This window comes from Phoxinus phoxinus, assembly GCF_949152265.1.
Source record: "Phoxinus phoxinus genome assembly, chromosome: 8".
NCBI lineage: Eukaryota > Metazoa > Chordata > Actinopteri > Cypriniformes > Leuciscidae > Phoxinus > Phoxinus phoxinus.
This window is the reverse complement of record NC_136883.1, coordinates 23,107,264-23,131,405: the sequence shown is the minus strand read 5'-3', so window position 1 is coordinate 23,131,405 and position 24,142 is coordinate 23,107,264. Positions and strand designations below refer to the sequence as shown.

At 37.2% G+C, this 24,142-nt stretch overlaps 2 protein-coding genes across 3 annotated transcripts; both read left to right on the top strand.

The window, feature by feature from the left end:
* Positions 1–200: 200 nt before the first annotated feature.
* Positions 201–14,690, top strand: cd9a (CD9 molecule a). Of its 2 annotated transcripts, XM_079620535.1 has the most exons (9): positions 201–220; positions 3,540–4,063; positions 11,804–11,906; positions 11,982–12,079; positions 12,173–12,247; positions 12,332–12,433; positions 12,591–12,680; positions 13,277–13,360; positions 14,175–14,690. In XM_079620535.1, the coding sequence occupies exons 2-9, from the start codon at positions 3,995–3,997 to the stop codon at positions 14,238–14,240; spliced, it is 687 nt and encodes a 228-aa protein (XP_079476661.1). In that variant the 5' UTR covers positions 201–220; positions 3,540–3,994; the 3' UTR covers positions 14,241–14,690. The 2 variants fall into 2 exon arrangements, with proteins under 2 accessions (XP_079476661.1, XP_079476662.1); XM_079620536.1 differs by lacking the exons at positions 201–220; positions 3,540–4,063 and adding an exon at positions 8,152–8,399.
* A 3,211-nt stretch (positions 14,691–17,901) lies between these two features.
* Positions 17,902–23,930, top strand: minar1l (membrane integral NOTCH2 associated receptor 1-like). The gene is made up of 4 exons (XM_079620512.1): positions 17,902–18,026; positions 18,168–20,231; positions 21,738–21,926; positions 22,266–23,930. The coding sequence occupies exons 2-4, from the start codon at positions 18,264–18,266 to the stop codon at positions 22,446–22,448; spliced, it is 2,340 nt and encodes a 779-aa protein (XP_079476638.1). The 5' UTR covers positions 17,902–18,026; positions 18,168–18,263; the 3' UTR covers positions 22,449–23,930.
* The last annotated feature ends 212 nt before the right edge of the window (positions 23,931–24,142 follow it).

The following is a 24,142-nucleotide window of genomic DNA, read 5'->3' as shown; positions in this document are numbered from 1 at the left end:
ATCAAGATTTGGGTATATATTTATATTATACTATATATTATAGTATATTCTATATTTTTTCGTATAGAATAAAAAAAAATGATGAAATTAATATTTTATAACATTTAACTTACACATAGGGGGCAGGTCCTATTAACACCCGCATATCTTGAGACGTGACAGTTCACATGATAAATCTTATGCAACTCTCTAAAATGCCTGAGAACAAAATCACTGAACAGTGGAAGAAACTTTTTTTTTTTTTTTTTTTTTTTTTTTTTTATTATTATAGATTTCAGTACTAGTACACATACAGGCAAACATTGTAGAAAGAGATAACATATTAAGTACAAGTACTTGCAAAAAATACATATGAACAAAATGACAATACAAACAAGAGGTTACGAGGAATTCAATAGCTTAAACTTGACACATTGTAGCCTTGTATTTATAGCCAAAGGACTTGTTGAGTGTTCAAGAGATATCATATATTGGTTAAAGTCCTTAAGAAAGATACAAAAAAGAGGTTTTCTATCGATAAACTTACATTTGTGGATAAAAAACTTTGCTAGGAAAAGAAGCAGATTAATAACAAATTCTCTATTAGAAATATCACTTTGGACTTTGGGGACCCCAAAATAAACTTTTTTTAAAGTTAAAGAAAAATCTTCGGAGATGTTTTTATTCACATAGATGGAAAAATCAAGCCAGAAGATCCTTGTATACAAGCACTCCCAAAAAATATGATCAATAGTTTCAGGGTAACACAGACAGAAAGAGCATTCCTCTTTGATACCCATATGAAATTTAGACAGACGATAGTTACAAGGGTAACATTTATGAACAATCTTGAGGGAAACCTCAACAACTTTGTTGGTAATCAAGAACTCTTTTTTTAGAGACCAAAATCTTTTCCAATCGATATTTTCGAATTTATTATTCCAAAAACTGATACAAGGGGGAAGAGAAGGACAAGGTTTCAGAAGGATTGATCTGATTTTCTTGTTGGTGAATTCATTACTTATAAGGAGACAGTTATCTATAAAGAGGTTGGAGGAGTCTAATGATGGAGGAGAACAAGAAGGGCCTTTAGGACTGGATTGAAGTAGCATTCTAATACCAGAGGGAATAGCATCAAAAATGATTGCATATTCTTTTGGAGGGATCGGAAAAGAAAATGCATCCATAAAGTCTCTATAAGACAATAAATTACATCTTTCATCAAAAAGCTGTGATACTAAAAGGATATTTTTATCAATCCAAGAATGGTAGAATAATGTTTTGTTCTTATATGTAATATCCTTATTATTCCAAATAAAATAAGTGTGTGGTGAAAAATTGTGATTGTACATAAGAGACCAACAGGATAACATCTGTTTGTGAAAGTTTGCCAACTTCAAAGGGAGCTTGGAGATATTATAATTGCAATGTATAAGGAATTCAAGCCCACCTACAGGCTTTAACAGGAAGTTAGGAATACAGTTCCAGATAGAAGTGGGGTTTTTTAGGAATGATTTAATCCACTTGATTTTAAAAGAGTTGCTAAGTAGAGAGAAATCAATAAGATTAAAACCCCCAGATGTGTGATCATTTAACATTACACTTTTTTTAATTAAGTGAGACCTAGATTTCCACACAAAGTTGACAATTAATTTGTCTAATCTCTTGCACACCTCCAGAGGAACATCTAAGACCATAGCAGGATATATAACGCGGGATAATGCTTCAGTTTTAGACAGCAAAATCCTACCAGAGATTGAAAGGTCCCTCTGTAACCAAGAATTTAATTTTCTTTGAATATTAGTTATCAAGGGGTCAAAATTTACTGACGTTCTTCTTTTTTGATCTCTGCATACCGTTATGCCCAAATACTTTAGCTCTGCTTTTACAGGAATATTGTATAATGTATCATAAGTTGAGGAACCTAAGGAAAAAAGTTCACATTTATTTATATTAAGCTTAAGGCCTGAGGCATCTGAGAAGGAACTAATGCTGTTTAGAGCTATGGGAACTTGATCCATGTTTTTTAGAAATAAGGTAGAGTCATCTGCTAGTTGACTAATTAACAATGAGTGTTCAGCAATAGAAATTCCTTCAATATTGCAGGAATTAAGGTGAGTGGCTAGAAGCTGCATCGGAAGAAGGAAAAGAAAGGGTGAGATGGGACAGCCTTGGCGGATACCTCTCTCTATGTTGAATCTTTTTGTTGTACCATGTTGTAATTTGATTGAGGCATTATTGTGTTTATATATAGTCTGAATGGAATTAATAAAATTCTGCCCAAATCCAAAGACCCTTAAGGCTCTGAAAAGAAATGGATGTTCAATGGTGTCAAAGGCTTTGTAAAAATCAAGAAATAGTAAGAAACTGTCATCTGCCAATAAATGTGGATAGTCTATTAGATCGAGAACTAGTCTAATGTTGTTGGAAATGAGTCTTCCTGGAATGAAGCCCGACTGACATTCATCTATAATACAATCCAGGACGCCCTTTAGTCTTTTAGCCAGTACAGAGGCCAGGATTTTGTAATCAATATTTAGGAGACTTATAGGTCGCCAGTTCTCTATATATAAATGATCTTTTTGGGGTTTTGGAAGTAGTGATATAACACTTTGTGTCATGGATGGGGGGAGAGCACCATTGTGGAGACATTCTGTGTAGACATTATGTAGGAAAGGGATGATGACTTTTGCAAATTTCTTAAAAAACTCTGCAGTTAAGCCATCATTGCCAGGGGATTTATTTAGCTTTAACCGGTCAATTGCCTCTGCAATATCTTTAGGCTGGATAGGAGATTCACACAATGATTTATCAACTTCCGAAATAGTAGATAAACTGCTTAAGTTCAGTGAGTCAAAGAAGTTATCCATATTCAGCTGAGAAAATTTTGACCGATATAAGTTTTCATAAAATTCCCTGCAGACATGGGAGATGTCTTTGTGGCTTGTTAAAATAGCACCATTTGAAGCTAGTTTGTTAATAGAATTGTATTGAGAACGTTGCTTTTCTAGCTTAAAAAAATAGGCAGTATTCTTTTCCCCTTCCTCAAGCCATCTTCTTCTAGAGCGAATAAAGGCACCTTTTGCTTTTTGCATATACAAATTATCTAGCTTATGTTGAAGATCCGTCATATTAGCTTTTTGATTATCAGTTAAGTTCTCATAAGGAATATTAGATAAATTAATAATTTCCTTAATTATGTCAGCTTCAAATGATTTCCTCAAATTAGCCTTTTTAGCACCAGCTTTTCTAAAGGTTGTTTGAATTTCAAATTTGAGAAGTTCCCAGTTTGTGCTGAATTTTCTTTCCATCTGAGCTTTCTTAAAGTAAAGATTAATTTTGTTGTTAATATCTTCAACTAATACCGTATCTTCAAGCAGAGAGGAGTTAAGCTTCCAGTATGAATTTGAGTAATGCGGGATATGACTAGTTTCGTTTAAACTAAGCAGGATGCAGTTATGATCAGATAAGGGAGATGGTAAAATATCAGTTCTAGATACATATTGTGAAACAGAGTATGAGATTAACCAATAGTCTATTCTAGATTTGAGAGACAACAGTGGAAGAAACCTCTGGGCTCTGCACTGACTGGGTGACGTCATTACATCATGACGTAATTCACAACGAATAAAGACCGTGGGGATGTTGCGATAAAAATAAATAAATAAAAAAGAGATTCCTGTAGGAAAAAAACCAACGGGCACAACTAAACAAAGCGTATGGACGATCTTCAAATGCTCTCCAAAAATAGCAACGGGATCGATGCAAAAAGTGTTTGACCTTTAGCACGGTCGATTTTGCCACACAGAAAACGATTGCAAAGTTGATCTTTGGCAGGAGGAATGAGGCAGTGAGTTTGTGTCTGTCCTGAGTTTTTCGTGCGCGCGCTCCACTCACTCAGTCCCTACACGCATTTAAAGTCACACAGCCGCACGCGCGAGCGAGCCACTGGGACACGGACGCTCGCGTGATCTTTACTCTTTCATTCAGTATTGTGTGAGGACAGACTGCTGTGATGGCGGCGTTGACCGGAGGAGAAATGTGCGTCAAGTATCTGATGTTCGTCTTCAATTTCATATTCTGGGTGAGTGAGTATTAAAGCGAGCGAGCGAGCGTGTTTAATGATTGATGTGTGTGCAGAGGTTGGCTTGCGCGCGGGACGTTGTTTTATTATTACTCGCGGTTTTCCTCAAATAATTTGTTGATAAATGCATGTGCACAGCGTCACTTTTAGGTTTTTAGTTTGTTCATACTGTAATTATTGACGCAGACACGTCTGTGTGAAGCCATGCAACAAGACTGCATCCATTTGGCTGACCTAATTTTAAGATTTTTAGCTCTGATTTCAGGACCCTGGTCGTGTATTTAAAAATACCGTGTGTGTTTGTGAGAGAGTCGCTGTGTGTGTGTGTGTGTGTGTGTGTGTGTGTGTGTGTGTGTGTGTGTGTGTGTGTGTGTGTGTGTGGCGGGACAAGCACTGAATTTTGAGTGTTTCCTTTGACTCTCCTCTGTTCGTGTGTCAGCTGTTCTCTCTCACGACTGTACAGGCGCATTCTTGATTGGTGATGTCCGATTCGTGAACATCGTTCATTTGAACAGTCCTTTTAATGGATTATCCGAACCGAGCTATTCTAATATTCATAGGCTACTAATTTTATTTCTACCGTTTATTTGTGCTTAATATGCAGATTTTCTGGAATTAAAAATCCCATTCATTTTCTCCATATGGAAATTGACATACATACATACATACATACATACATATATATACACATAGGATGTATTACATACATACATACATGCATGCATACATACACACACACATATATATATAATTAATTGAGCTTGCTTTGCTGCGTTTGTGTACTCTCATTGAGTATGTATTGGGCCTAAATCCAGTTGTTTTTTGATCGGTGGTGTTCAATCAGATGTTGCTGTTTTAAGCCAGATTAGTTTTTCTTCAGAAAACTACATAACAGAAAAGAATGGAGCCAAATACAATTGAGTTGCACCGGTATGAAAATGGACGCAAAGTGAGGCTATTTACACACTCTGGAGTCATGCAAACAGATCAATGTTTTGATCTGTCTATAGTGTTTGCATATTAAGGGGGAGCTGACGAATTGCTTTGTTTTTTGCCTGTTCACATTAAAGATGGGGTAGGCAATTTTCAGCGCAGCTAGCAATAGCAAGTTAGCTTTGAAAGCATGAGATCCCACCCTCCCTTCAGACGAGTGTCTCCAAACCACGCATATTTGCAAAGCGCCAGAAGAGGAGAGATGGCACCACATGTCTCAAATCACATAACATTACAATAATAATGAACATAAACAACTTATGCCGGGGACACACTTAATGATTAGCTGAAATTCTAAGACTGAACACACTTACAGACTGTTTCCATCGACTGCTGCAGATTTAAAACACCAACTGAATGCAACGCGTTTGGGCATGATCAGTCGTAAGTATCAAATTACATTTATAATCGGCCTTACAGTCGTTAAGTGTGTCCCCGGCTTTAAAAAGCACTGACCTCTGCCACCTGACTGCTGTAGATTCATTTCGGCGTTGATCGTGTTGCCATTCAAATGCATAAATTACAGTAGTTATGGCGTGAACGGAGCATAACCTCGTTGTTTTGGTTCAGGAGGAACTGTAAAAGGTGGCTGCTGTTTCGGTTGCGGTGCTCAGTGACTGACGTCTGTCTAACTCTGCTTAGCATGAAATGCGTTGATGATGAAGTGCGCGGAGGTATGGAAATGCATTTTTTTGGTATAATGATGGGACGAACATTTTACACCTTACACAGACATTATATGTATACATGTACATTGAGACCACTTAATTTATTGATTGCTATCAGGATGGGAAGAGAATTTCAACCAGCATAACAAAAATGCTTCTGGAACAAATCACCTACCCTGCCTTAAAGCTGGGAAAAAATATCACCTTAATGTAGTGAAAAAAAGTTGTGACTTTAAAAAAAAATTCAGTTCATTGAAGTGAACCATTCATTAAATGTGCCACTAATTCTTCAGCGAACCCAGAGCCGTATGGTATGTTTGTGTGTGTGTCTAGCCCAGAGGGTTTATGTGAGCACGCGCCCTAGATTGTCTTTAATCTGCGGGTCTATTTATAGAGTATGATAATCTCATGGACAAACTCACTGTAAACTGCATTTGTTGTGTGTTTTAATGATGGAAAAATGTGCACGTTATGACTTTTAAAACAAAAAATGTTTTTGTGTTTGTGTGCATGTGTGTGTTGGATTTGGTCTCATTAATTTGCTCTCTGTAAATGTTACTTAATATCTGCATTACTTCACACCTCTCAGCTTAGATGATATGATCTAATTCTTATTTCACAATATAAGAAATTGTATTACACCATAACGATATATTTCACAATATGGTTATTTTATCTCAATTCTGTTATTAAAAATAAGAAGCAAATCACAAAAAATAAGACAAATACAATATAACAAAAATATGAATAAAACAAATTAAGTTTTTCAAGTACAATAGTTTAAAAACATGTAGTTAGAATTAGTACAGAAATGTAATAATAATAAAATGTAAAAACTGTACCAATTAAACAATTTTATTATTATTTATTCTTAAGTTATTTTCTCTTTAGTTTGATTCACATTAATAGAGTGGTGCAGGAATGACGTCACTTTGTAGGCCAACCGGCAGTTAGCATCACACTGGCTCCCTTGACAAAAACCCAATAGGATTTTCCCATAGGCTTTTGGATTATCGCTGAAAACAAGCTCTGTGACCAACAAAAGTTAATGATACTTGCACGTTTTGTCCATCGAGATACAGGTAAATCTCGAAAAATTAGAATATTGTGCAAAAGTTCATTTATTTCAGTAATTCAACTTAAAAGGTGAAACTAATATATTATATAGACTCATTACATGCAAAGTGAGATATTTCAAGCTTTTATTTGTTATAATTTTGCTTATAACAGCTTATGAAAACCCCAAATAAAAATCTCAGAAAATTTGAATATTACATGAAATCAATAAAAAAAATATTTTAAACACAGAAATGTCGGCCCTCTGAAAAGTATAATCATGCATATGTACTCAGTACTTGGTTTGGGCCCCTTTTGCATGAATTACTGCCTCATTGCGGCGTGGCATGGATGCTATCAGCCTGTGGCACTGCTGAGGTGTTATGGAAGACCAGGATGCTTCAATAGCGGCCTTCAGCTCTTCTGCATTTGGGGTTTTCATAAGCTGTAAGCCATAATCATCAAAATTATAACAAATAAAGGCTTGAAATATCTCACTTTGCATGAGTCTATATAATATATTAGTTTCACCTGTAATTATCACAGATGAACACAACTTTAATGAATTTTGAAGCCTCAATGCAGTCGCCTGAGGTAAAAAGCTAAAGGTAGGCTATAAACAAACTACACCACGGTCCCACGAATCTGGTCCCCAATGAAGCCTATTTTTAAACCAACAAGAATATTTTACATTTGCATTTAATCATTTAGCAGCAGCATTTATCCAAAGCGACTTACAAACGAGATTATAATTAAACACCCACCCTCCAATTCTCATTACTATAAAAGGTCTCATTCTCATTACCATAAAGTGCATTATGTAATCTTTGTGATCATATATTTATATTATATTTAACACGCATTATATAACCAGTATACAACCTTATAAATATTATATAATTTATGTGACAACTTACCCCACATATAGTATTATATTTTACATGATGGTAATGAGATTGTCATCCCAAAAAAAAAGAAAATTAAGCTAATTTTAAAACCATTTAGGACTGTTTTCTTTTTTGCATTGTGACATTATTTCAGGAAAATGAAGTACATTCGCCCCCAAATTCTCATTACCATAATGTGAAAAAAATAACAATATATATTTAAACTGTAACACATTTATACACCATGGTAGTATCTCTTGTACTGAATTTAATTTAGGGTAATTATAATTTAAAAAATAATAGAGGTAAATAATTATCATCAAAATGTCACAGTTAAAAAATAGGCTTCTTTTTAAATGCAAAATATACATTTATTTTGTTTTGGGGGTGAAATACAGCCCAACTAAAGTGATAGAGAACTGAATGTCACCTGTAAGTCCTGAGAGCTCAACACACATTCACATACTACCTGTAAGCTCCTCCCACTGATGCACGGAATATTGCGCAACGCAGACATTTTACAGTTTCACTTTGTCAAATAAAGGGAGGAAGAAACAACACGTTGAGTGTGCAAAGTTTGTAGATTAGAAGCTTGTCCAGGTGAACGCATAGACACTGCTAACAGTTTGTTGCCCTGTACACGAACGTGACTTGGAAAGCAGCAAAATGGGGGTTGATGGATGTCCAAAATGTATCAAATACACCATGTTTATCTTTAACTCGGTGTTCTGGGTAGGTGAACTTTCATATTTGTGTTTTTGTGTGGGATCGTGTAAAAGTAGCATGTCAGCATTTATCTGTGAAAGTTAGTGTTGTGTTTTTATGTTCCGTTTGTGTGTGGAATGGGGCAAGAGGTTGAAGTCGGGTTGTTTTAAGGGTGTTTGTTTAGCTAAGCGTTGGCCTGGAGATTTGGAACAGATTTGTGCACCTTTTTAGTTTTTCGAACAAAAGATCTGGGTCAGAGAGAATAAATCAAAAGAGTAGGACATGAACGCTATGAAACATGAAACCATAACATCTTAGTGAGCAGGACATGACTAGAAAGAAAAATAAGACGCGTGATATAGTGAGGAACATGGCATTAGGCCTATGTGATATTTCACAACAGAAAGTAGATTTGAAAGATGGTTTTTGGTCAGTGTGATGCATCAAACCAACAAATGTTGCTGTAATATTGCGTGTTAAAAAAGGAAGCAACCTATTTTTTGTTTTTCATGTGACAGAGGTTAATTTATTCCTGAATGGAGGAAGTAAAATCGGGGAATGAAATTAGCATACATATTGTATATGAGTCAAAAAATGCTAAGAGGTAATTAACCCTTAAACAAGCAAGTGTGGAAAATAATCGGCAAAAAAATAATTCGTCACATTTTATATCGTCTGGACTTAAGTAAAACATATCCAAAGTAATTTTTTTGAATATGTGATATAGTTTTGAGTTTATGAGTTGAATCTCCCAGGATGTGTTGCCCTGGCTATTGGGTTATAAAAAAGCCAAAGTCATCAATATTTCTGATATATTTGATGCAAAAAAAATATGTAATATGGAAAATATGCTGCATGTATTGACATGTCTAAGTGTCCTAAATTAAGGCATACACATTTCTACACTGCTGAACTGTATATTGCTGAAGTGTTTTTGTTTTTTTTACACTGCTGAACTGTCTCGTCTTTAACGACAATATTCACAAATAATAATAGCAGTTGGTTTGCTTTTTTTTTTTGCTGAAGAAAAGTAAGATTAATATATGCCAACTTTCTACAAAGTCAGAATGTCCAGCACTATGGGCGGACATGTTGGCTTCAGGTCAGACTGATAAAAACGAGCACAGAAACTTTGAACCAAGTCATGTGACCCACATACTCAACTCTACTATGATAACAGAACTGGATGAAAAATTCTCTCATACCTCCTCCTACAAGCGATCAAGAGTATGTATCCTGTGGTGCACGTTGCCTGTTTAAAGCATAGACTGTAAAGGTTAAATGTAACAAATCATGAAAAAAAAAATAATAATCTTTTATTGAAAAGTTGACCTACATTTTATCAAACTGTGATAATTGCTTTCATTTAGTTAACAACTGAGCGGATAGGTACTTTTTTATAAAACGTAGTTTGATTTCTGTCAAGTTAATAATGTTACTTACTTCAACACATGATACAGGACGAGTCAAATTGGACGACTACAGGGACTCCGCTCAAGATCACTTATTTAACAGTTCATCTATTGCCAAAATTGTGGGGGCAAAAAGATCAAGAATATCAGAATGCCAAGTTCATGCATAAAAATGCTTGTCAAAGCCAACACATGTTGAACGCTGTTCGCTAACCCAGTTAAGTTTTTCAATTCGACTGGCATTTATTTGTTTTTAGCATGCAATGTGTTGAGTATTTCACTCAGTTCCTTGATCATTCCAATTCAATGCCAGCGAGTGAAGAACAAATGTGTACGTGCATGTGTTATGTATTATGTACATTGCGTAATTTGTGGCTGGGACATTTCCCCACCACTTTTTTGAAACTTCTCTCTTCACAGATAGACCTAATGCAAATTAAACGTATCCAGTTTATGTTAATTTGTCCTAAATAAGAGGCGACCTGGCTCTGGAATGTGTTGTTTTCGGTGTCAGTGTTATCATAGACTCTCTATTCTTTCTGGTGACATCACAAAACAAAATGTACACAAACGTATCCCTGCCCTGTAACGTAACATTCTCATTTTCCACGACATTGATTTGGCAGACTCTGCAGCAGCTGACGACTAAGGAGCGAATGCACACTGACGTGACACAGGCCTAACTGACAGATTCAAACTGTGCTTTAGCGCTATGGCTGGCGCTGAGCCAAAGACGGACGTGCAACTATTCAGTGTTTTTAACCAACCACATAATGTTTATTTTAGATTTCAGACATTTAATTACATATAATTTATAGCAAAACAATACATTTATTGTTTGTAAAATACACAGTGGTGTCTATGGAAGCAGCACTAACAATACATTCAAATATATTTGCTGACATGTTTTATTATCAGATATGTCTGTCTGACATTCATATGTGATGTCTGCCAGCCATCGCGATGGACGATGGCATCGTCTACCGGCCCAACCCTAATGCTGATTGCGGATCTATGTATTTATTTATTCACTAATGTGGAGAATCTCGAGGTATAGGAATCTCGTATTAGTATTATAGTATAATATATTGTATTATATAGTAGATGTAAGAATGAAACTATCACATTCAACATGAGTTCTATGTTGATACATTTAAACTCAGTGTACTATTGGAATAGATTTCTGGACATCGTAATGTTGTTGTTTTTTCAGAGTAATTGTTTATATAACTCTGATTGTGTTTGGCTGAAAGAAAAAATACACCTACCTAGGATGCCTTGAGGGCAAGTAAATTATAGGATAATTTTCATGTTTGGATGAACTAACCATTTAATTTGTTACCAGGAATTTGTTCATTTGTTACCATCTGTTATTTAAACCCATGAAAATGCAGACCCTGTTGTACCCTAAGTAAAAAAAAAAAAAAAAAAACTTTTTAAGATTTTGACTCGTATAGCATCGCGTCTAACAGATTGGCAAAACTTCTGCCAGTTTTCTTTGAATTCTGCCATGGAATTTTGCTTGCAGGTGTGATCTGTACACTCTCAGATCAGATAAAAAGATGGATAGTCTGTGCTATTGAGTTTAACTAAGCAGTACACATTATTACATAATTCATGCACCTCCAATTTCCTGCTGATTTGTTTTGTCCTCTATGAAGAATCAAGCAAAGTGGGCAACGTTTGGCTGGTTAATACTGGCAGTTCGCCCCTGCTGGTATAAAATTAGCCATCTATTCTGACAAAAATGTATATATTTGCAAGCTGGTTGAAGCTACTAAATGTTTTATTTTATGATTAGTAATTTATTCTAATTGTTTATTTTATTTTTATATTTTTCAAGCCATCTCTAAATATCAGATTCAGCACCATACCTGCTGTTTTAGCCGTTTCTTTCTAATGTAAAGGAATCCTTTCGATTGAGCTGTTTGTGTGTATTTTATTCCTTTTGTAGGCATTACGGGGAGAATATTTATTTATTATTAATGATTGCATGCAATGTCATTTGTTTCATTGCAGCTTGCAGGTACAGGCGTCTTGGCTATTGGACTTTGGCTGAGGTTTGATCCCAAGACTAAAAGCTTGTTTGAAGGAGAGAACTCGCCTTATGTCTTCTACACAGGTCAGTAGTTGTTTAAGTCTTTTTACACATGTTGTGTTGCAACTGGTAAAAGTGACGTGTGTGTGTGTGTTATAGGTGTGTACATCCTCATTGCGGCCGGTGCGCTGATGATGGTTGTGGGCTTTTTTGGATGTTGTGGTGCCATCCAGGAATCCCCTTGCATGCTGGGATTGGTAATTCCCACATCATGCACCTTTTCTTCTCAAATATCACTTAGTACTATTATGAGGTGATTGACTTTGGTGTTTGAATGTGTTTTCCCATAGTTCTTCTTCTTTCTTTTGGTCATATTTGCGGTTGAGGTGGCTGCTGGAATTTGGGGCTTTTCCAACCAGACCAAGGTGGGCGTCTCAAATTCTCAGTGCACTCATACCCAAACACACAGACGGTGCTTCTAATTTATGTTAATATCTTTGTGCCCTTAGGTCACTGAAGATATAACAAATTTCTACAAGGAAACATACAAAAATTATCAAGAAGACAAACAGGACACTCTGAAAAACACACTCACTCTCATCCAGCATGGAGTAAGATCTCGTCCCTTTCTCCTTATTTCTCAAAGATATTTTGTGTAATTGCTACTGTGCATCTGCATCAGATGGTCCGGCAAACACCAAATATTTGTAGCTTAGTGGATTTTGAAGCTGTAATATTTTGCGATGACATCTGTTCCTCATCTCTCAGCTGAACTGCTGTGGACAGTCAGGACAGGTCCCGGAAGATTTTAAAGAGACCTGCCCCAGAAAGGAGATGCTTGAGGGTCTCATTACAAAGGTAACAGTGTTTACAGATACAAATTTTGCCTTTTGGTAGTTATTATACCTAATATATAGATTCCAATGATTACTTAGTTTTGTGCTAATTAATTGATCCAAATTCACGCAGCCTATCAGTCAAAGGACTATAATAGTTTTCGTGAGCAGAAATGCTTCCATGAAGTATCAGTCAGTGATTTATCAGCACTGATTTACAATTGACCTCACTGAACTAGATTCTTCTAGGCAGCCGGTATGATTGTGGAGTGTAATACTCCAGCTTAGCTCAGATTTAATGCACTGGAAATGTTTCTAACCTGAGGAGCCCTGTGTGCGGCTCAGCTTGAATGAGTCAGTGAAACACTGTTCACTCTGGCAGTAGAAGGTCAAGTAAGAGGTCATCACAGCGTAGTAACCGTTCAGAAAATCGAGAAGGGTTTAAGAGGTTTAAGTAAACTAATGAACAAAGTGTATCAGACATAAGAATATCACAGGAGAGCACAGGAATCAGTTTAACTATCAACTGTAAATAGATGGATGGCTGGATGATAGATCTTTGAATATTCAAAGTTCATAACAACATTGATAAATCCATTTCTTATTTTATATGTTCAGAGCTGCCCTGATGCCATTGATGAAGTTTTCAACTCCAAACTTCATATTATTGGAGGAGTTGGAATCGGCATTGGAGTGATCATGGTAAGTAAGTGTGTGTGTGTGTGTGTGTGTGTGTGTGTGTGTGTGTGTGTGTGTGTGCATGCGTGTGCGTGCGTGTGTGTGTCTTTACCAGCTTAATTTAATATTGTCGAATAAAAAATACATTATTTTGTTTATATACAGACTTATGTTCAAAAGTTTGGGGTCAGTACGACTTTGTTTTAAAGAAATTAATACTTTTATTTAGCAAGGATGCATTAAATTGATCAAAAGAAAACATTTATAATGTTACAGAGGATTTATATTTTTAGAAATGCTGTTCTTTTGAACGGTACTATTCATCAAAGGCAAAAAAGTAACACTGTTTCCACCGAAATATTAACTGACATTGATAATAATCAGAAATGTTACTTGAGCAGCAAATCAGCATATTAGAATGATTTCTGAAGGATCATGTCATACTGAAGACAAAGGATGATAAATTGAGCTTTAACATCACAGAAATAAATTACATTTTTAAAACATTTTAAGTTATTTTTAATTGTAATATTTAACAATTAAAATGTTTACTGTATTTTTGAAATATTTTTGAAATAAATGTTGCCTTAGTGAGCAGAAAAGACTTCTTTCAAAATCATTAAAAAAAGATCTTGCTGACCCCAAACTTCTGAATAGTAGTGTGTTTTGGCATTTCTTTTTGGTAATGCAAATAATAAAATTACACTGCAGATTTAAATAGAAAAGAAGTATATATTTCTTAGTACCATGATTGTCATTTGATCATAATGTTTTTTGAAAACACTGTAACGTGTGCGATTGATGTCTCATTGAGGGAATGTTTTCTCTCTGTGCACAGATCTTCGGCATGATCTTTAGCATGATGTTGTGCTGTGCCATCCGGAAAACCCGGGAGATTGTGTGAGGGGTCTCGTTGCCTGGGAAACTGCCAGTGTATTTGTGTTGCATGATGTCTGTCACAAAGCACTGTCTTGAACATGACCTCATCAGCTAAGAGCCAGTTAGATCACAGCGTCAGGCACACAATCTGTACATGTCTCTGATTGACTGGAATTCACTCTTTTTCTTAGTGCAGCTGTATCACTGGTTCAGTCACGAGTAATGAGAAGAAAGGCTTGGTTTAGCATTCCAAGCCCATTTGAAAAGGCCTTTATTAAGTCTGACTTTTTATATTTTTTTATCCGTCATAATAGATTTTAAAGATTAATCATTGTTTGCTTTATTGTACTTGCAGTAATTGCTTTATGAGTTGTTCTGATATTTTCTAATGTTTTGTTTTTGATTTGTGAATAGGGTCGATTGTTTTACCCACATCGGTGCATATGGCTCAAATAAAAGCCGAATTAATCATGAATTTTGTTGTGGGAGTTTTTTTTACTTTTTTCTTTCGCGTATCCAGGATGAAGTTTGTTTGTATGGATCTGTTTTAACAGCGATCAGTGTTTCACTCAACAGTCTGATAAGAGTCCCTGTGAAAGGGGGATGGTCAAAACTTCATCCAACTTTCCATAATCACAGTGTTGACTCATGGTCTCTCCATTATGTGACCGTGCTACAACCTCTGTTTCCTTAATCTTGTTTGTATCATTTTTTTTTTCTTTCCCCCCCCCCCCTTCCTGTTTGCCTTACTTAGTCTCAATTAGGCCGAAATTTGGCAAAACCACCCTAGAGCCAAGCTTGTACAGTGTAAAAGTGGTTGTATAATTATGAACTAGTACCTCTATCTCTTGCCTTTGATCACATGTGATCTGTGTTTCTCAAACAAAACACTTGACACACTGTGAAAAAATGTTTATCTGCATCATAAGTGACACTATGACTCACCAACAAACCCAAACAGATCAAGCCAACAAAGAGATCAGAGAGTTTGAAATTATATTAAAGCATGCAGAGGCACACCCAACAAAACATTTCCTTTATTTTGATCAGAATCTCATAAACAATTTATACCACCCCATAACTGTTGAAAGTTGAACTAAATTAGATATTTTATAGAAGGAAAACTTCTAATATTATTTTTTGCTGGGTTTCAAGTCACATTGATCGAGACTTCTGACTTCAGACCATTTAATTGGATCATCACTAACAAGTGGCAGAAGGAATGGGACGAATATTAAAATACTAAACCGTATGAAATAAACCCCACAATAAAGAGAAATGTCTTCATAGTTTCAGATCAAGACATGACCTAGTCTTCACTAGGTGACTGCCGACTGGGGCACTCAAGACTAACACATGGGTTTCTATTGATAGGCGAATTTCCTCCTTTTATGTCTCTCGTGTCAGGTTCTTTTGACTGTTAAACATTCTGTTGGAATGTAATTTTTATGATACTGCTAGGAAATGCTTTTAATCAAACATGTTTACATGGAATATTTCAGAATGTATCACCCAAATGTATTTTAGATGTCCTATGTTATGTCAAGTTGAAATGTTTTATATTATCATAATTAAAATTTTATGGATTGTGATATTGACCTGACGTGCAAAAAGCCCCGATGCTAACAAGTTAAGTTAAAAACTTGATAAACAAAACTGACAGTTCAGTAAGTACCTTGTTTTCTTTTTTAATCACAGTTTGGTATAGCATGGGGTTGAAAACTAAACATAAAATAGCTTCTTCTTTTTTTTGTATTAAACAGTTGTTTACTGAACACATTGTGTCTCTGTCAAATAAATTAAATTATATCTTATATAGGGAGCCCTTACTTGCACATTACTATAATATTAAAGGTTAACAACATCCCAAACTATTAACCTCAATTCGATTGCTATTTATTTTTAGATATAATAATCAACGCTCAAATAACAATTTGTATGCAAACATGTAAGCTGCACATAAGGCAGTTTTTGCATTAACTTCTAAATATAATTTTAAAATATTTTTACTCCAATTCGTGCAATATAATCATTTATACACAGTGGCTGTCATTTTCAAGACAGATTTATTTAAACCTACAGTAAATAATCAAGACATCACTCAACGGTTAAGGAAAATATATAGTAGTATAGGCTAAATAATACAGTGCATATATTTAGCGAAAGAGTTCATTTCTGACTAACAAGCTGTGGACACTGAATGACTTTCCTGAGGTAAATGACGTAATGCTACATGACATATTTTTTTACAAGCTGTTCTATTAATCAGTCTTTCCACAGTAGTCCTCACTAGTGTACTCCCTTAAGATTTGTTTTTCATATTTACATGCAATTTGTTATAACATGGACTTTGTTGCCCCCCGGTGGTCTTTATGGTGAATCATTTTGAACCACAGACAAATAAACGAGCAAACAAACTTTATAACTCAACAACAAACTTTATAATACGCGTGCATTGTGTGCTGAAGAGATCTTAAACCTAATGTATTTCAGATGCTCATCAATTAGAGATAGAACTTGATAAGTCTTAGCAGTTCCGACTCTCTGACATCTAAAGTGAAGGAGCTCCATTACACTTTTAAAAGGTTTGATCACTTTAATGAATCTATAGGCTATACTTAAACAGAGAGAGAGAGAGGAAGTGTGTTACAGTCTGTAAAAATCTCATCACACACTTCAGTTGACTCCACTGCTGTTTGCATGTGAATTGGGACAGTCTGTGCTTCAGGACGAATCCTCACTGGTACAGGTGGGCTTTTTTTTTATTCTTTTTCTTAGAAAATCAAGAAAATTCACATGCTCAAAAGGTTGCAAATCTAAACCTTATCTCAATGATTTTTAAATAGATTTTTAATGTAGGCTCTTTAGTACATAATAAAAAAGATTTATTGTTCAATATATTTAGAACTTAAATCTGATTAGGAGTACATTTTATTTAATTATTTAATATGTATATCATTGCTGTATTTTTCTCATTTAATAAAAAAAAATTTTTATACAGATATCACAGAGCAAATTGTAGAGGAGAACTCCAAAGGAAATGCAACTCCAATACATTTCTATTATAACCAGCCGACTTTTTTTATTAACAATTAACCAATTATTAAAAATAAAGTACAGAGAAATGCGTAAATTACTGTACATTTCATAGTAACGTTGATATATCCGATTTTATTTATTTGTTTGTTAATTTTTTTATATTTATTGTCTAATATTTTCTTTCATTAATCAATGTATTTTTACATCTATTTTATTAGTTTGTATTAATTTTAATAATGTAAATAACAAAAAGGACAAATTTTATAGTAAAGGTTACTTTTTAAGTTCTCTTCTAGAGATTTCTGTACTTTACAATGCATTTCTCCTTTAGTATGTTTATTGTTGTGCATTAAAATAGCCACTAACGTCATGCATGACTTTGACCACAGAATCTCCGTGTGCAAACACACCAACTAGGATTCAATGCTCCCGTCACACATGAAGTAGAAACTATCTATGCTGTTTCTCGTGTACAGGACGTTCTGATCAGCTCATTAAGGGATGAGACCCGGGATTCAAGGCGTCTCTGGAGACCCCAGGCGACCTGCTTTTCTGCATTGATCGTGGGACTGACCGCTGCCTGACCATTGACTGCTGCTTTACCAACAAGAGTCTCTCAGGTGGGACCCTGATCAGTGGAGATGGACGATTTCACGATGTCTCTAATGATTTCTCTGCTTTTCAGATGCTCCGATCAGTGGCTATATTAAGGCTTTGAATAAGGTCAGCAATGAATAGCTTTATTCTCAGCATCATATCCCAGTGACAAGAGGTAACTGCTTGTTTTTATTGCATTTTCTTTTCTTTGACTGTTTTAACTTGCATAGGATTTTTATCAAATCAATGCAAAAGTCATTTTTGTGGAAATCCTCTTCTGGCTGACCTGATTTTACTGCTGTGCTCCCTTTTGCAGAGCTGCATGTGCCTTTGAAGGGGGGAAAGCAGGGGACAGTGGGCTTAAATTTCTAAATGTAGTGTGTACTGCTAAAATTTCAAATCTGGTGCAAATATGTCTGAAAACCCTGAAGACCCCCTGGTACTTTTGGAGATCCTGGAGGTGTTGGGTGCATGCCATGGGAGCGTGTTGTATCCAGACATTTGTGTCTATCTGAGTGGAAGCTTCAGCCTGCAGCCGCTTCTAGAATTACGGAGTCTCTTATACTCCACCGCCTGTAGAGACCCCTGCTTCCCCACCACCCTCTTCCGTGAGCGCCTTCACCCGCCCTGCAGCAACCGGCTCTCAGCGGCCGCAGATGTAGTCTCACTGTTCAACCTCCTCATGCACACCCGCATGGCTCCTTCATACACTCAGAACCGTCAGTCGCTGACGCCCTGTCAGATCTGTGGGAAGGGATTTGTGCGTTACCACTGGCCGGACGCCTTACCCGTCACAGTAGGAGGGACCACCTCTGAGGAATGTAAATATGAGAACCTCCCTTGTGAAGCATTCAGTCATAACACAGAGGCTTCACACGCTTGGACCACCTCCGCATTGATTGCTCAGTCCTACTCACTAATGCACAACCAAGGCAGGATGCAGAACGCGCATTCTGTGGACGTTTCCAGCGATACGGTCAATCAGCTGGCAGTCAAGACCTCGGCGACCAATCAGGGAGCCCACGTCGCTCGTTCCTGCTCTCAGAGGAGGAGTGCCTTTAAAGAAGGGATCCACAGCGAAACGCTTATGTCCACGGAAGGTGACGGCCAATCAGATCAAAGCCCTGACGGACCAAGATCGGATGGTGAGGACCTGCTTTACATTACCCAGAAGAACCCCTATCCAGACCCCGCAACATACGCAAACGACCACCACATGTGCAACCCGGCATCACGCACGCAATGTCTGCATGACCATTTGTACGCTGACTCAAATGCTCCTGAACCAGATGCACATGCTGCCAATGTGCAATCGTATGCTGACGACACAGACCACTATGACCCTCAGACTCAGTGGCATCAGGCGAAGCAGGAGAGTTTGGATGAGCTCCAGGCATCCACATACTTCGGCCCTACAGTCTCCAGCGAAAAGCACCAAACTCCGGTCCTTCAAGTCAAGAGCCACAGCTTGGACATCGACAGCAGGACCGCGGATGAAAGACCTGAGCCTGAAACGACTGGCCTGCAGAAACCCAGATCAGAGCGGTCTGTTTTAGAGAAGTCTGGTTTACGAAAACCAGTTAAAATTAGCTTTGAGGGGTCAAGCTTTGACCTTCCCGGCTTTGATCCTCACATCGTCAACTCTGTGCGGGATACCTTCCAGCGGCTGAGCGGCATGAGTTTGGATGCGTGGTACGATTGGTCACCGAGCTTTGAAGGCTCGATTAGCGTTGGCACCCAGACGGAAGCTGCAGATCGGCGTGCTTTACGAAGCCTCATGCTTGGCGATAAACTCTCCATTGACAACCCTGACATCGGCGAGGACGACATTAGTGCCATCTTCCGTTTCCTAGATGACATCAGCATGTGTGGCTCCATGGCAGTGTTGCCAGGGGAAGGAGGCGGGGCACAGGAAGGGGGCGGGGCTGGGCTGCCAGAGAGGCGTGAACGTTTGGGAAAGTTACGGAAGTTGTTTCACTCCTTGGAGGCACCTGAGGAAGGCGTGAGATGGGGTGTGGGACGCCTGCTCCAACGGGTCGCGGAGCTGGAGCAACAGCTAGAGCCGATCTCAGAACTACGTGAGCAACTGGCCCTTGTGCTCTCCACGCTGGACCGACTGGAACAACGGGAGCAGGCCGCATGCTCTCACTCGCATCAAATGATCATACAACCACAGCTCGCAGCACGGCCTAACATACAGCAACAGCAGGGGTCCCCGAGGACCAATCCAGGAATGGAGGGCGTCAATGAGGCAGCGACAAAGCGTAGACGTCTGTTTGTACGCAGGGCCTCTAGGAGCCACACAGAGAGCAGCGGGTCTGAAGCCCACAGAGAGTGGAGCATCAGCTTCACCAAGGAGCCACACATACAGCCTGCTAAGGTAACAGGACAAGAAATATTTGCCGAGACAACAAATGTAAAGTGGGGTCCAAATGTCTGGTAGTTTTTATAATGTTTTTTACAATTTTACAACAAAGAAAATGATCAAGTAAACACATATTTTAAATTGTCTGTAAAAGATATTTCTTGCATATACTATTTTCTTGAATCACTGAAGCATGTGTGAGAAAACCAGATTAGATTGTATTCAGAATAGCATGTTAGCATACCACTTTTACTATTTTTGCCATATAAAGATATGTAAAATATAAGGAAAAATATTAAGAGTAGTATGCTAATAGGCTATAATCAATTAGGCCTATGTAGACAACAAAATAAGAGTCAGTTGCCAATCAGAAAGTTTTGTATCCAATCGGAATACAAGCCATTCAGAAATGTTCTCTGCTTGTCATTCATTTTGTGCATATGGCGGACATCACTTAAAGCACCTTTAAAGATTAAGCACGTTTTCTATTTCACAAAAAATAAATAAAATTGTGACACTGACAAAGTAAAGAAAAAGGTCAGTTTTTGCTTATGCTGCAGGAAAGAGTCCTAAAACCAGAACAACGTTTTTTTGCATTTCCAGTTCAATCGTTCCAAAGTCTTTTAAATGTTTTTTTTTTTTTTTGTTAACTGCCAGAAATAATGTCTGTGGTTAACACAAGCTCAAGATTTTTTTTTCCTACAACATAAAATAGATAAGAAATACCCCACTTTTGATTTGCTGAAGTTTTGATTTGCTGTTTGCCGTCATGACGCCGAACAGGACAACTCATCTGCTTACTAATACTGTACGTATTTACAGCCTTGTTGTATTCCAACTAAAACTTCCCAACTTGTAGACTGGTGGTGAAGTTGAAGTCATGTTTATTTATAGCCTAGCTTTAGCTTGAAAAGATTATCTTGATGAACAAAACTTGGTAGAATAATACACTTTTGCTGGTCACAGAGTTTAATTTCTGCAATTTTCCAAAAGCCAATGGGAAACGTTACACTTTAATTTAAGTGTAACTACATGTATATTTATCTACATATTTATCTACATACTAAACGGTTAGGCTAGTATTAGGGTTTGGTTTAGGGTTAGTTGCATGCAATTAAGCCTAATTTATAGTTTTTACTATAGTAAATACATGTAACGTGTAACAAGGACACATTCAAATTAAAGTGTTACCATGGGTATTTGTGGAGGGAAACAGGGTAATGCTAGCTTCCTTGTTGGCCTAAAAACATTGTCATCCCTGAAGTATATTGAAGCATTAGAACCACATTCTCAAATCAAGCTTGAGAACATGATCAACCGGTTTTACACAAACTTGTGGAGTTAATTAAAATGTTGGAGTGCTGCTGTCATTAAAGCAATTTTTTTAATTCATGTGAATTTTTCAATTAAGCTTTGCAGCAAATTGTCATGCAAAAAATAAAAAAATAGTATTAATTTAAAAGAAGAATGCTATGGGTGTAGATGTATGGGTTATAATATGAATCTTGTTTGGCTCCTCAGTCAGATAATTTAGGTGGAGTGTATAAAAGAGAGGTCCCCGTAGTGCAGGAAGTGACGGGTTTTCACCTCATGCCACCTGAGACCCAGAATGCACCACGCCGCGCATCAGTCCAGAGCACTGCCCAGCATCTGACTGAACGCCCCAAAGTGACCTGGAGCCAATCAGACTTAACACCTCTGGACCTTCAGGTAACATCTCCAAATGTAATGTTTTGAGTCAAAACTGTCACCTCATAAACATGTATTTTTGCTGGAGTCAAATTGACACAAAGTCAAATAAATGTTCTATATTGGGTGGTAATCCATTTTTCATATATAATTGAAATTATATAATATATAATTTGAGTTACAAGAGAGGTTCACAGCTTGGGTAAGTAGGTAGTCTCTTCCTAGGTTTAGTAATTATGAAGATGACTTCTATTGTTTTAAAAACACATTGGGTTCAACAGAACATGAAAGAAAACAGCACTTGTTGTGCAGATAAACCAGCATTTATAAACTCTGATATTTTCTGATTATATTTTGCAGCCCCCTGAGTCTTTGGAGTTCTGGACGGACGAGATCTACACGCCAGCCTCCGACACGCTCCTGCGACGTTCGTATTCGTACACCCGTTGCAACAGAAACCAGGCGTTACGCATCGCTGCCCTCAGCATCACTGCCACCATTATCCTCATCCTCATCGTCGTCATTCCAATCAGCACCGTGTAATGTACATGCAGTCACATGACATGCCTAAAGCTACTCTGAATGGTACAATACGTGTTTATTAGATAATATTATAAAGGTTTGAATGAAAGCATGATTTCTTCATGAAGCCAACTCAACAAGCATGGCAGATTGTAAAACCTATGCAAAATAGGCTTCATTCTAAAAAAAAAAACATTTCCTGAAACTTTCCATTGGGCTTTTTGGAATTTTCCCACCTTTAGGTTTGTTTTTGAATTGTAGCACATTCTCAGTTAAATGCACATTCAGCAGTTTATGGATTCAGGACATTCCGGTATACCCTCTTTGTTGATGGATATTGGGGAGTTCCCGTTAGTCTAATGTAATTCTGCTGAAACCTGAAACGTGCATCCACTTTCTCACACAGCAGCACACAATCTACACCCACACCTCTGCTTTCTCTCTTCATTCAAATGCTAGGAAAATCCATTCATAGTGGCAAATTCACATGCAACTGCTCTTTAAATCTGCTAAATGCTGATGTATGAGTGATATGTCTTTTCTCTGTTTTTATTTAATGCATATTCTATATGACCTGACTTTGTGGTGAACTCGATCACAACCAAAATAGCACAACAAAATGTAATATCCTCCCTCACAAAAGCTTAAAAGACAAGGAAAATGAGCCTCCAGAGAGAATGGATGCATGATGGTGGATCGATACGAGCACACATTTTCAATTTGCTGAACAACAGCACTAAACTTTTAATGGGCTGTGATGGGACTGAGTGAGTTAGTGCGGGAGGAGAGAGACCAGGAGAAAGAGTGTTTGTCCTCTTTTATTGAGCCTGACGGAGCCCTACTTCTGTCTGCTGCTGCTGATTAATGAGAAAAGCCTCTGATTTGCTCAGGTAAAAGAGTTTCCAATAGGAATTAATCATATTTTAACTTCGGTCAACTTGCAGTTTGATCTAAGATACTGTAATTCATCTGGCACCACTTGTGCTGCGGACTACAGAATGATGATACCTCAAATCGTGCTATTACTTCTCTAAATGATTGGATTTACGATGAAGGATTGATCTATGCCATAAAGGGACGAGTATATCACAGGCCAGGAAACAACCACCTAGCAACCACCCAGAACATCTTAGCAACGCTTTGGCAACCATGCACAACACCAACCACATTAGCAATGCTTTCTACAGCACATGACATCTGAATACTGCAATATGAAGACAACTGAATGAGATGTCCTATTTTAAGCAATGTTCGAAAAGTTTTGACTTCATGATTTTGGCTGATGTTTTTTTTTTGTCTTCCTCTTGTTCTTTAGAAATAGCCTATTGATTTATCTTCAGAATCATTTTTTGTTAAATTTATAGCAATTGTTTTTCATTCTATGATTGTATGAACACCTTTATATTTCTTGATAGGGGAGTCCTTATTTTTCAGGGCACCTTTGACTGTGAATATCTTTGTCTCTTATTTTGTCTTCATAAAGCTGGTTTTGATTATTCAACTAGACCATGTCTTGCGTGTTATTTCTTCCAGCAGTTAAACAAGCTGACGGGTGTATAGAAAGTAGGCGGATCATGACAGGGGTAATATTTGATTGAAATGAGTTTTTCTGCAATAATATCAGCAACTTTTGCACACTGCTACACTGCTGCTTGCTGCTTTTCCCATTGGAGTTTTAATATTTCAGAGCACAGCTCTCATAAACGTGTATTATC